General features: G+C 41.9%; 1 protein-coding gene across 2 annotated transcripts in view; it reads left to right on the top strand.

Annotated features, from left to right (window-relative positions):
- Positions 1-13,801, top strand: part of Tbx15 (T-box transcription factor 15) — a 117,755-nt gene that overhangs the window by 73,982 nt on the left and 29,972 nt on the right. For both annotated transcript variants that reach the window (XM_085677926.2, XM_085677924.2), the window contains exons 4-5: positions 1,177-1,348; positions 2,371-2,538. In XM_085677926.2, coding sequence (XP_085534052.1) covers positions 1,177-1,348; positions 2,371-2,538 — 340 coding nt within the window. The remainder of the gene's footprint in view (positions 1-1,176; positions 1,349-2,370; positions 2,539-13,801) is intronic.

Below are 13,801 nucleotides of genomic sequence, written 5' to 3'. Positions count from 1 at the left end.
AACAACTGTCTTTAATATGGGTGTGAGTAAGTTTGATAAATAACTTTATCTCAGATTTTTCTCAATGTATTCTCCAAGTCTCTTTGATGGCATATATATATTGTTATTATAAAAATAAGTTGAGGCTTGCTCAGTGTCTTGAAGTCCCAGTCAAATCAGAGGTGCATTTTTAGAAATGTATAATATATGAGAATTTGGTTCTAAGCCTCTGAACTGGGAGGTAAAATGTGGATGGGGAAGCCAGGACCATAATGATATGAAGAGAGAGCTGGTCAAGACAGCCATGGTATACATCGTAGGGCTTAGGGGAGAAAATACTTCTAGTAAGTTAAAGAGAATCTTGGAGACCATGATTCTGTCTGAGTGCTTCTGTTTGCCAGAGTTCTGGGCCCATGTAGTCCTTTAGTATTGAAATACAAGGAGGTGCCATATACATGGCATAGGTCTTGAGGATCATAGGAAAATTGATGAGCCTGGGAAAATAGACTTCCTTTGTGGCCATCATTATGTCATGTACAGGGGCATTCTGGGAAAATGATGTAAACAATAAAAAATTTCCAAACCAAGTCCATGAAAGTGAACACAGAAATAAATATTTGATGTTGATTCTGGGAGTGGTTCCCATAGAAATGCCTCACAGGATTCAGACGGTTAGCAAGGAAATAGTTAACGAGTCAGCGCATGGAGGGTCTCTGCACATGGCTTCTTTTTATAGGACAACATGGAAGATGTTTTTAATAAGGAACAAAATCCTGAACAAGTGGCTAAAGATTGTATGGTTTGCATTTGAGAGGTGAAAGGTTGCAGTAAAATACCTTTTCTTTAGCTAAACACGTGGGTTCAGGATGCCTGTGTGCACACAGGGGTGCACAGCACAGAGAGGGAGGAGAAAGAAAAGGGGCTCGGAACATGTTTTCCTCGTGAGAGCTGTGGCTTTGATTGTTAACCACAACGGGTCTCTCTCATTCCCTTTCCCATTGTCCATTGTCATCTCACTGTCATTTTTTCCTCATCATCCACATTTCTGTTCGTCTCATTTATAGTCTCCATGCGATCCCATCAGTTTTCCACTCCCGTCATCTCTTCACCTTTCCTGTTCCCTTCGTATTTGTTTCTTGGTCCTCCGTTCTTCCATGCATCTGTCTCTAAATCCTCCCCTCTCCTTCTGTGTCTCAGATATGTGTACCATAGCTCCAAGTGGATGGTAGCTGGCAATGCCGACTCCCCTGTGCCTCCAAGGGTTTATATACACCCAGACTCCCTGGCTTCTGGAGACACCTGGATGAGACAGGTGGTTAGTTTCGACAAGCTTAAGCTGACCAACAATGAGCTGGACGATCAAGGACATGTGAGTTAAAGAATTCCATTTCCTCCTCCTCCTTCTTTACCCTTTCGCTTTAGAGTTGATTAGCCTCAGGTCCTTTCAAATAGGTAAAATAAGAATCTGTATACCTATATACCATTGAAGTAACTAAGCATGAATTTTTTTTCCACTGAAATTTCATTTATTACAAATCTAACATTAAGCAAACATCTGCTATGTATCAGCATGTATTTCTCAGGCAAAGTTCTTTTTGCACCAGAAACTCACAGTCCAGTCAAAGAGGTAAGACAGAAACACAGGGCAGGTTTAGCACTGGAAGAGAAGCCACAGTATTCAATAGGATAACTCAGAAGACAATACCTAAGAGAAACAAATGAATGGCCATTTTGGTTGATTGGTTAAGAAAGCTGTGAATTTACAAAAGAAGTCTTAAGTTTTAAGACTGTTCTGGTATAATCAGAACAACAGATGCTATTAGTTTATCTGTGGCAATAAAAGATGTACTGGATTTTCAATCAATGCCAACCTTCATTCTGGTTGCTATGGCTATTTTCTTCAAGGGGACAATAATCTTCCTAGGTGGTAAAGTCACAGATATGCCATTTATATATCTGTGACATAAAATAACGTCCACAAATTCAATGAGTGCAAAAGGCTATGTGCAGAATTTAAAGACAGCATGGGACCTGCTGGGAAACTGAAGGCGGCAGGAACAATGTGTCACATGGCAGAGGTTGAGAAGTTTCAGTGGGGTGTTGTCTTAACACGAGAATGGGTGGTCAGCATTTTTCCCATTAAACAAAGGAAACACATCTATCATCCAAGAGGAATATTCTTGCTTATATGCTTCCAGATAAAGTTACCCAGTGGCTGAGTTCTCGCCACGAGGAAGTGCACTGATTTCCAACCTCCTGTGCATCCCATTTCTAATCGGCCCTCCTCCTCCTCCAATGCTTCCGTCTTGTGATTTATTTCGCACAGGAGTTCAAAAAGATGCAGGAAACTCTAAGTCACACCTCCCATTATCTTCCCTCTCCCTGTTTCAGATCATTCTGCACTCTATGCACAAATACCAGCCTCGAGTCCATGTGATTCGCAAAGACTTCAGCAGCGATCTCTCACCCACCAAGCCTGTGCCTGTTGGGGACGGGGTGAAAACCTTCAACTTTCCTGAGACGGTGTTCACCACTGTCACAGCCTACCAGAACCAGCAGGTAAGGGTCTGCTCTGGAGAGCCTTCTGCCTGCCAGCTTTCAAAGAACCTTTGTCTCTATATTGGGGAGGAATGGCACAAAAAATCCAAATGAGAGACACCAGGCTTGCAGCATACATGAAGCATTGGTGATGACAGCGTGGTGATGTCTGGTGACAGCTGGCATGGTCTACATTTAGCTCAGACACAAGTGCCCTCACCAAGTGCACCGAGCTCCTACGTTATCATCATGTCTTCCTATGTTAGGATCTCTTCCACCTCTTGGCTGTGCAGGACTGAGTCTTGCTCCCCCCTCTATCTGAAGACTCCTGTGTGTATTTCTCTTCCATGTGATCTCAAAGCCATTAGGTCTAAAAATGTAAGACTTACTGCTTCATTTCCAGACTCTGTGCTCTTCTGTGTGATTAACAACCTACCAGGGGTCTGGAGCTCTTTACTTATGGCATACACATTTATTTATTAAGTGGGTATTGAGAAGTTACTAGGATCTAGTCTTTGTAGAGAAAGCAGAGTTGGTTAATGGAGTAATTAGGATGACGGTTCTCCTTATGGATAGCCTTAGTTAAGAGAAAAACGTGTACCTACACAATGATAACAGTGGAATAACTCAACGACAAACACAGACACAGAGGATTTCTTCATTTGTTCAATAAGGAAGTTTTCCTGGAAGTATTGATTTATTTTCTGGGCTAGACACACACATAGGAACCATCCAGGCTCATACATACATACATGGATAGGAGAATGGCAGAAGCAGTGACAGGGTATCACTGTCTTGTTCTAAACGTTACTCAGTTTGTGTGTGTGTGTGTGTGTGTGTGTGTGTGTGTGTGTGTGTGTGTGTGTGTGTGTGTGTTTGGTTTTTGGTTTTTTCAAGATAGGATTTCTCTGTGTAACAGCTTTTTGACTCTCTTGGAATTTTCTTCATTGACCAGGCTGACCTCAAACTCTCAGAGATCCGCCTTCCTCTGCCTCCTGAGTGCTGGGATTAAAGGCGTGTGCCACCACCACCACCCAGTCTCTGTTTTGTTGTTTGAAGAGGGTATCTAGATGGGTTTATAAGTAATCTTACTTTATGAAGTTCCCTAAAATGCGCAATCAAACCCATTTTATACCATATTTTGTATTTATCAAATTGTCTAACTAGTAGGATACTTGCAGTGAGTGAATCCTTTGCTGAAATGAGGAGATTTAAGTTCATTAAGCTCACACATTAGCATTCTTTCATTTGGGATCGACCAGGAGCAAAATGAACTTACAGTATCATTACATTTGATGCCTTTTGATGAACTTACAGTATCATTACATTTGATGCCTTTTGATGAACTTACAGTATCATTACATTTGATGCCTTTTGATGAACTTACAGTATCACTACATTTGATGCCTTTTGATGAACTTACAATATCATTACATTTGATGCCTTTTGAATCAGATGCTCTATTCTGTCCTCAAAGCAACTGAGGGAAACATTAGATATTTATCAAGCATTTTCTTTGTACTAGTTAGGTGATTGTGGTGGGTTTTTTTTAATAATTTATATCTCACATGGACTGGATATTTCTCTCTCTCTCTCTCTCTCTCTCTCTCTCTCTCTCTCTCTCTCTCTCTCTCCCTCTCGGTGTAACTGGGTAGCACTCCTTACAAGTTCTTTATTTCCTGAGGAGATTAAGCATCTGATTGTCAGACTTTTTCAGCATGTGTGAAGTGCTCATCAGTTAAGATTTTCTGCATGGATGCCATGTTTTATCTAAGGTAGAGGAAAACAAGAATTTGTTTTGGGTGCTGACTAAATTACTAAGGCAACCTAAGCTCCTTACACAGGAAGGTTGCAGGGGTCTGAGTGAAGCTGTGCCGAAATTGTCAGTGAAGATTTCAAATTTTAATGCGAGATACAGCAACAATATGGATGTGGCCCCTTGCACAACTGGAACCAAAGGTTCACTGTGTTTCAGAAGAGGCAAAGCAGGGGACCAGTTACTATTTTAATTAGTAGCTTTTTTTAAAAGGCAGTGCTGTGGTAGTAAGCATTTGAACTTCAGGTCATACGTGGTAGAAAAACACAGAAAGCTAAACAATGAACCCAGTACTAGTTCATTCGAGTTGATTATAGAGGCTACAAGGGATGTTACTGTAACCTAGCTGGAAGCCAGAGCTTCAGTTTGCTTTGACAATGAAGGGGGACTCAACACAGGTACCAGATATCTTTCATTACTTCATTTTTTTTTGGTAGACATGTCCACTGTCAGAGTACATTTTGTTCAGATATACATTTTGTCTGCAGGTGGGTAGGGACAGGACATGAGATGCCATAGCAAATGCACCTGCTGACTCTGACTGAAGCACTGACAGATTGTGTGACCTTGAATGGGTTCCCTGACTCCTTTCAGTCTGTGCCTCCTGTATCCACAAATGTGCCTGCCTCAAGGAATTATGTGGGGCAGACAGAGGATGAATATGAATCAGCCAACACCGCCATATGGCTGGGATAGAAAGACAGGGAGGAGAGCAGGGGACAGAGGCAAGTTTAAAGAATAAATTGTTCATTAGGGAAAAGTAGATGGTTGAGAATTGGACAAGGTGCATTGGCTCGTGAAGGGATTGTGGTGACTAGGTGACCACTTTGATCTCTGTCTTCATGAAAGGTTGATGAATTCATGATGTGATGATGTTCAAAATAGATGGGTCCTACTCAGTTCTGCTTGTTTTGAGATCAAGGCAACAGCTTTTGCCTATTTAACAAGTCCCCCGTTGCTGCATAAATCAACCAGCATGATTGTTTAATACTCCCGTTGGCTGTGTAGATGTGATTTAATATAATACAGTTGCCTTCTAATAAAACCCCGCAACCCCAGGTCATTCCCATTGGGCATTATGAAGTTTGTATCCTCTGTATCAGGACTGGCTACATAGCAGTGATTTCCTCAGACCTTTCCTGAAGATCCTGGGGAAGAGAAATGGTTCTTTTGTAAGATAGATTTTCTCATTGCTGTGTTCTTATTAACCTCTATGTTCCAGAATGAGCACAATCAACATTTTCGAATGAAGTTGTTTTTATTGATCTTTCAGAGGAAGTGGTTAGTAAGCCTGTGTAGGGTAAGAGCCAGTGGTGGGTCTTCAGTGTGTGTAGGAACATGTCTGGGGGGACACAGTGAAGAAAGTCCAGCAAAAGGAGTGGAACTCAGCTAAAGTGTCAGCAGGTCTTTCTAATGAAGAGCTCTGTGCCATGCACAGACAGCAGCAGAGCAGATGTCTGGAGGACTGGATCAGAGTCCTAGATCTCCGTGAGCATCCAAGTTACCCCCCCCAGTAACTTTTTCTGTTTGGACTTCATTTTCTTCTAGAAAATGGGTTGTCTTATGCTTTCCAAGGATGATTGCTAGATGGGTAATTATAATTTACTCCTCTTCCCCCTCCCCCAATGAGTATTGAGAGCAAGGTCCTGTAGTTCACCTGTGGCAACCTAACATTCTCATGTTTGTAACATATTAAGAGATTCCTGTAATATTCTAGACCATATTTCTAGCAGGCCTACTCCTGAGAGGTAGGAACTTTGCATTTTGCTGTTGACAAAACACTGCAAACTCCTCTATGATCTTCAACTCACTAAAGGTCACCGAGACTCATTTCCAGTCTCTCAAGTGAGACTAGAGTCTCTCACAAATCTTCCTTTGGACTCTGTTACTTCTATTACCGTATTTTCTTCTTTCTAATCTTGGTGCTTTGTCCTTGTTCTGCCCTGCCCTCTCTGCACTCTGACTCCAAAAGGTAGCTTCTTACTGGGTTTCTTAGATGGCAGTTGGAATGATTCCCCAACTGTCTAACATCATCTCTGGAAGGATCTGGAGAAATAACAATGTTGACTCCACTGTTTACTCACCACAATTGTCAGTGATGTTTCAGGGCCTGAGCAGCCAAGTCCAGGACCTCAAGTCTCTCCATTAAAACCCTTTATGTCTAATCACTGACTTCATTCCTGGGCTCATTTCTGTTATTCCCACCACATCCTTACAGGAGTGCAGGGATCTAGCTGATGTTCTTGTTGAACTTGTACTGCCTTGTTGGTACAGGTCATTCCCCAGGACCGTCCCCATCCTTCCACCTTTCAAGTTAGGTGACATTTCTAACCAAAGGCTAAAACCGTCTTTCCTGGTTGCAAATGAGCTCAGCCTTCAGAGCCTTACTTAGGTGCTGTACCCCTTTCTTGATATTCCTCGTAGAAGAACCGAGGTCTAACTAATCTTCCTCCAACTTGAGAGTGCTTTCTTTTGAGAACCAGTAAACACTGCCCTGTGATATGGGAAAAAATGCCAGCTGGAGGTTCCGAGGCATGAGCTGGACAGTGTCGCTGGTGAGCCGCGCTGCTCTGGTAAAGTAAAGCCCTGTTTGCAGTGCTCGAGTTTGCCCGCTGATAATGGGTCTGAGTCAGTGTCCGTGTCTGTGGAGAAGCAGTTCACTGGAAAATACCGCTACAAACACTCACATTGTTCTGTAGTAAGGAACTGCGGGCAGGCCTGCTTTTCATCCCGCCTTGGTTCCTGCATAGCTAGCTTAGTCCCAGAAATAACAACACACAAATTGTATTCATTTAAGCACTGCCTGGCCCATTATCTCTAGAGAGTTAGTTACTGACTAACTCTCATATCTTGATATTAACCCATTTCTAAGAATCTGTATAGCACCACGAGCTTACCAGAAAAGATTCAGCATGTCTGACCTGGTGGCTGGCTCCATGGCATCTGCCTCATAGCCTTCTTCCCAGCATTCTATTCTGTTTACTCCGCCTACCTAATTTTCTGTCCTATCAAAGGGCCAAGGCAGTCTCTTTATTGACCAATGAAAATAACACAATAGACAGATAACCCTCCTCCATCATTTCCCCTTTTTCTGTTTAAACAAAAAAGAAAGGCTTTCATTTTAACATAGTAAAATTACATATAACAAAACAGTTATCAAGCAAGAATTACAGTCACAATATTTATAACTAAATCTTTATCATAATAATGGAAAACTATAACTATGACTATCCATTCTTCAACTCCATCAAAGACTCCAGAAGGATATATTACCTAAGTAAACAAGAAGTAAGCAACTTCCAAAACTCTAGAAATGACAGAGACATCTCGCTGCCTGGACAGTCACCCAAAGTTCCTCTGTATCGTTGGGGCATCCATTGTTGGCCTTCAGGCCCATAATATCCAGAGACATTTCCATGAAGCAGGAAATTTTAAAGGCAGTTCAGTCACTATCTGTTGTGTCCTGCAGAATGTCTCGCAGACTCTTTCATGAATCAGGAACCCCGAAAGACCATCTCACCTTTAGGCAAGTTCAGCAGTCCTCTCTCTGCGGGTTCTGTGTCCAGTTTATACAACAGTCCAGGCAAGAGCAGTTTCTTGCCCAAATGGTTATCAAACTCCATAAGGAGCCTCTTCGATGCCCATTTTCCTCTTGAAGTAGATTGGTGCTGCCAGGAGCAGACGTGTCTCATTGTCATGAAAAGTCCTAAGTTATTAAAACATTAAATGCCATGTTCTGAAGTCTTTGAAAGATATGAAGAATGTGTATCTGAAATATATCTATGCACATCTAGAAAATCAAACTAACATTACTACAAGCTTGACTTTTATCAATGATTATCCATTAACAACCTATATTTTTAATTATACATTACATTTTTAAAATGAACTACACAATCACAATACATCAGTCAAGATCAGAAATATATATACATATAACAAAATTGACCTTAAAATCCATACCAATGAAATTATTCATATCTATATCATATCCCCCTTTAAATGTAAAAGAACATTTATAAACAATATTTGGGAATATGGACGTAGTTATTTCTCTCCAAACTTCTTCCTGCTGTATAGGGGCGCAATTAATCAGGTCTTTCATGGTATAACCTGTCTGCCAGGTTCATCTCAGTCGGCAGTTGAGTGAAGAAATTTTTTGAGGGTGTTCACAGAAACCTTTCAGGAGGGCGTGGTCTATCATACCACATTGGGATAGAAGCAATCCACAGGGTCTCATCCTCTGTGAAAACAAAAGAAGAACCTCCTTTCCAAAGTATCATATTCTTAGACACAAATTCTGAAGTCAAGGTATTTTCAAAATATCTATCTTGGATTAGTTCAGCAGCATTTATAAACAAAAGTCTTTTATCAGCTGTTGCTCCTTCCTCAGCATTCAAGCAATTCAAAGAGAGCATAATAGCATACAGTATCAAGATTCTCTGTGTATTTTCTATCTTTATGCAGCTTTATTTTTAACCTCTATTTCTTTTATTTTTACTTTTACTTTTTGACACAGGTTCTCTGTATATCTTTGTCCTGGAATAACTCTGTAGACCAGGCTGTCCTTGAACTCACAGAGATCTGTCTGTCCCTGCCTCCCAGGCTTTGGGATTAAAGGTGTGTGCTACCACACCTTGAAGTCACAGAGGTCAATGTGCCTCTACCTCCTGGGCATTGGGATTAAAGGTGTGTACCACCACACCTAACTACTCCCTTTTTACTTTAAGAACTTTAACTTTTATCCTGCATTTATTTGTAACACACTATAAACCATTTAGAGGTTTTCTTTGTCTTTGAATCTCTCTTTACTGTATATCTCTCTTTTTCTGACCACATGAATCTTTAATTTACCAAGCAATATCAGTAGGACTAAAGCCGTGGCTTTGACAGCTAGATCCAGCCCATTATTTAGCTTTCCAGCATCATGGCTGAGGTACCAGCCAGAGCTGGGTTCACTGCCACAACTCTATGGCGTTTCAAGGTCCTTGCCAGCAAGCTGCAGCATTCTGCTCACAGACCACACTCAGTCGGACTGCCTGCCTGAAAGAGTCAGAGTTTGCCCTGGCAGGACAGCCCAGAAAGCCGGCATTTTAAAACAGCACAGCTTTTCTCCTGCCACAGCTGAAAACCCGGAAAGCATGCATTCAGCTTTTCATCAACACTGTTTAAGTGTTTCGTGGCAGGACCTTTAAAAGAGCTACAAGGTTTAGCAGCTAAAGCTGAGTCAGGAAGCTTCTCTTAGATGAGAGCGCTTGCTTGCCTCTAGCAAGCACAGCAGACCCGAGAAATTGCTGCTACCAACAAAACATGCTTTACTCTATTCTTTCCCATGCTTTCTCAAGCTTTCTGTGGATTCAGTTATCCACGTCTGGGCGCCATATGTAGTAAGGAACTGCGGGCAGGCCTGCTTTTCATCCCGCCTTGGTTCCTGCATAGCTAGCTTAGTCCCAGAAATAACAACACACAAATTGTATTCATTTAAGCACTGCCTGGCCCATTATCTCTAGAGAGTTAGTTACTGACTAACTCTCATATCTTGATATTAACCCATTTCTAAGAATCTGTATAGCACCACGAGCTGGTGGCTTACCGGAAAAGATTCAGCATGTCTGACCTGGTGGCTGACTCCATGGCATCTGCCTCATAGCCCTCTTCCCAGCATTCTATTCTGTTTACTCCGCCTACCTAATTTTCTGTGCTATCAAAGGGCCAAAGCAGTCTCTTTATTGACCAATGAAAATAACACAATAGACAGATAACCCTCCTCCATCATTGTTCTGTTCTGGCCTGTCTACTTTTTGATGCAAAATGTTACTTACTTTATGAAATAGCGATACCTGTAGAATAGGTAGGTGTTAATTTTTTCCAGGTTATTTTCACTCTATTGAGTAAAAATAGGAACATAAATGTTGATTTCTCAAATGTTGGGGGAGCGATTAGAGCAGTTTATGAAATTCTAAGGTCTAGAATCCTTGAGTTAAGATGAAGGATGTTTCCATAATTTAAAAGTATTTACATCTGTTTGGTGGTATAGTTTGGGCATGTGTATCATAAGTGACTGCATCCCTGAGAGCCATCATGACTTTGATATTGGCTTCCTTATACACCCATAAATCTGCCCCTTTGGCTGTGAAGTGTGAATTAAACATTTTTATTTTCATGGAATATTTTATGTTTTTCTTCCCCCTTTCCATTCCTTCCTCACACTTGCCTCCCCAATCTATAGACTCTCAGAGTTCCTAACACACTGAAGTTATTATTACTAATATTTGCTCTCAGAATGCCAACTTGGCAGATCTGTGAGAGAGAATGGTACACCATGCCCAGAATCTCCTCACGGAGGTAAGTTGGTAGACTGAGAATAAAGGCGATGCAATACTCTGTCCCTTTTCTTTGAAGACAGTGATGCCAGCACGACCTTATGGAATTCGCAGGAAATTTCCAGTGTGGTCTTTGTCCTCTCCGAGGAAAAAGACTGCTGAAATTTTATCTTTTTTTCCTCAGGCAGGAAACTAAATTTCAGAAAAGCATAGCCGTGCTCTCCCCAGGTAACAATCTTATACTCGATGAGAATTGGCTCCACGAGCAGAGAGGCTGTCTGAAACCACTGCCAGGTTTGTGGGAGCAAATCCAGCAGGATTCTGAGCCACTTCATATCCTACATGGCCCAACCAGTTTTCCTTTACTTTGCAATTAGACCAAGGCAGATTTCTTTTTATTTTGAACACACTAACTCAAGCAGGTTTTTTTTTTTCATTCTTTATAAAAAAGTCGCCCATATGTATTGTTAGAAAATAAGAACAATCAGGAGCAGTAATAAGGGAGACTTTTTTGACCCGGGTTTTATCTAATCAAAATACTCTTCTTGAGGTTTCCTCTCTGGAGTCTGTGCTATTTATGTTCACATGATATTATGCATTGTGAGGTATACTTAACTTATTAACTGCCCATGTTACTAGGCAAAAAAAATAAATAAAAAGCCAGCAGCAATGTAAAATTAATGGTGACAAACCCACAAGTGCTCCATTTTCTTCCAGTCCTCAATACCTCAGACAAAACACTCTTAAGGTTAGGAAAATGAATCAGCGAAGGACACTGCTTTGATGGCTTTCACCTTTTCCATGTCTTCTTACCATAGAACCGAGTTTGAGCATGATTGCTGTTGAACAGCGTCAACTTCATACTAATAAACCTTATCCTAGCTGGAAAGACACTAACAATCATTGTGAGGCAGAACACAGAACTGGGAGTTGAGGCAGGGCCTGCTGAAGAATCGCTCAATCTTGTCCTTGTTTTGGGTTTGATGAACCATCCCAATAACCACCCATTCAATCATTATTCATTAACAAAATCACATTGGTTCCCAAATGCATGTCATTCTAGGCCCCACTTAATAAGACAGTACTTATAATATGTATAGACCTTGTCACACAGGGGAATAGACAGTAAACATGGAAATAAGTAACAAACAGGCGGCTAAAGCAAACAGTTGAATTAAGGGGAAAGATGGCTTAAAGATAGCACAGTTGAAGAGGCCATCAGAGGTGGTCAGGGGAGTGGCCTCCTGAGCCCAGAGCTTTAGCATGAGATTTAGTATGAAGTCAGCTCTGTGTAAGGTCGAGTAACCGAGCAGAGCACCCTGAAAGGCCTCCCAGGAAAGGGCTTGGAACATTCCAGCATGGACCGTAGTTCAGTTTGGCTAGAGCCAGGGGACAAAGGTAGAGGAATGTGCTAGCGTTGGAGCCTGGGCTGGAGCCAGAGCCTGCTGGCCCTGCAAGGCTGGTCAAGGAGGATGGATTGAATTCCCTACAGGGGTAGTCACTGGGGAAAACCAGCACGCTGTAGAAATGTCCGGATGCAGATCCCTCAGGCTGCTGTTTAGACTGGATAGGAAGTAGAAGGAAGGAGGTCAGTTTGAAGGCCATTTAGAGCAGTTTAGTCAAGAATATAACTGGCCTGTGATGGGAAGGTGAGAAGACATATCTGAATTTCACTGATAAAAGATAATATGACATGGAGTTGGAAATCACTAATATGTTCTCTTATTCCTCTCTGCATTCTCTCTCTCTCTCTCTCTCTCTCTCTCTCTCTCTCTCTCTGTATATATATATATAAATTTTGTGTAGTTCTTTTCCCTAAAAGGACTTCATCTGTAATGGTTAGGGACACATGCTTTCGTCTTTCTGCATTTCTATTTTAAGTTTATATCTCTCAGCATACTTTGATTTGATTTGTGTGCACAGGTTAGTTTCCTCTTCCCCCAATGGACTTCCGGCCTCTGGTTGTATGGTGCACATGGGTGGAAGTGAGAGATTTCCGTATCCTCATGGCTGCTTGCGGGTTCCTCTACTGTCTCTGGGCTCCCTGCAGTGCTGAAGCAGCTGCCGGGGCTGTTGCTCGGTCCCTGGTGTCGACACGTTTTGACAACAATGCTCAAGTGAAACCTTGTTTTCTTGCCTCTTGGGTTTCTTTCTTGGTCCAGCTTTCCACCAAGACTCATGCAAATCCTCTGTTTAAGCCCTGAGTTTGCAGCATGTCTGTGTCATTGTTAGGCACCTCCACATACATACATATAGCGTGAACCCTGCCAGTCTCTCCCACACCCTCCAGATTTCAGTCTGAATGGGAAGACAGGCACAGGGAATCTGACTGTCTACTTATCCTCTGGCTCCCTTGAGGGAGGAGGAAGAAAGGACCCGCCAGTTCTTGATGGACATTCACCTTGTGCTCCTCCTTGTCCTCCAGGGGGCAGTGGACTTTGTGACTAATTTTAAAAATGAAATTGTTCATATTCTTCAAGGTGGCTCTTCTATTACCTCTACGGTGAAATCTCGGAGTCTTTCAGCTTGCTGATTCCTCCGAATTTTCAGGTGACTTTGCTGTGGATCTAATTATGATCTGTTTTTATGTTGTTACCACTGTGCAGGCCTGCCCTTTGTTCTTCTGGATTATAAGCTTCTTTGAGAGCAAAGAGGCGGCACAGTCGTCTGCTGACTACTCACCAAACTGTCGCCAGTGTCACCTGTCACCTTTAGTGCACAAAAGATATTTGATAAATAACAACCGTCACAACCACACTCTTCATAAATCTCTCTAAACTTCTCATTAAAATTGTTGGAACAAGAACAGGAGTGCTATTTTCCCCCGACGTCTTTGGCCTCTTTCTATTAAATTTCCATACAGATCCGTTGGCCTTGGCTGCACTCAGCTGTGGGAATCAGATTTTCAACTCTTTCTCCCAGGCCGTGAACTAGAATGTCGTTATATTTACAGGGGTCTGTGGAGGTACCCCAAACACGGCAGTGCGATTGTATATCAGAAACCGCTATCATAAATGAGTTGGACAGGATAAGCCAACTTGAAAGAGAAAATAAAATATTATAACCTCAACTTGAAAAGAAAATATGGCGTGTGGTTTATTGCGGTGGGTTATGGGGGAAGAAAGAGCCGATTTTAAGTCTAACA

Source organism: Myodes glareolus, chromosome 17 (assembly GCF_982192425.1).
Source record: "Myodes glareolus chromosome 17, mMyoGla1.1, whole genome shotgun sequence".
Classification (NCBI taxonomy): Eukaryota; Metazoa; Chordata; class Mammalia; order Rodentia; family Cricetidae; genus Myodes; species Myodes glareolus.
Note: the sequence above shows the minus strand (reverse complement) of the source record. Positions and strands in the feature narration are given on the sequence as shown.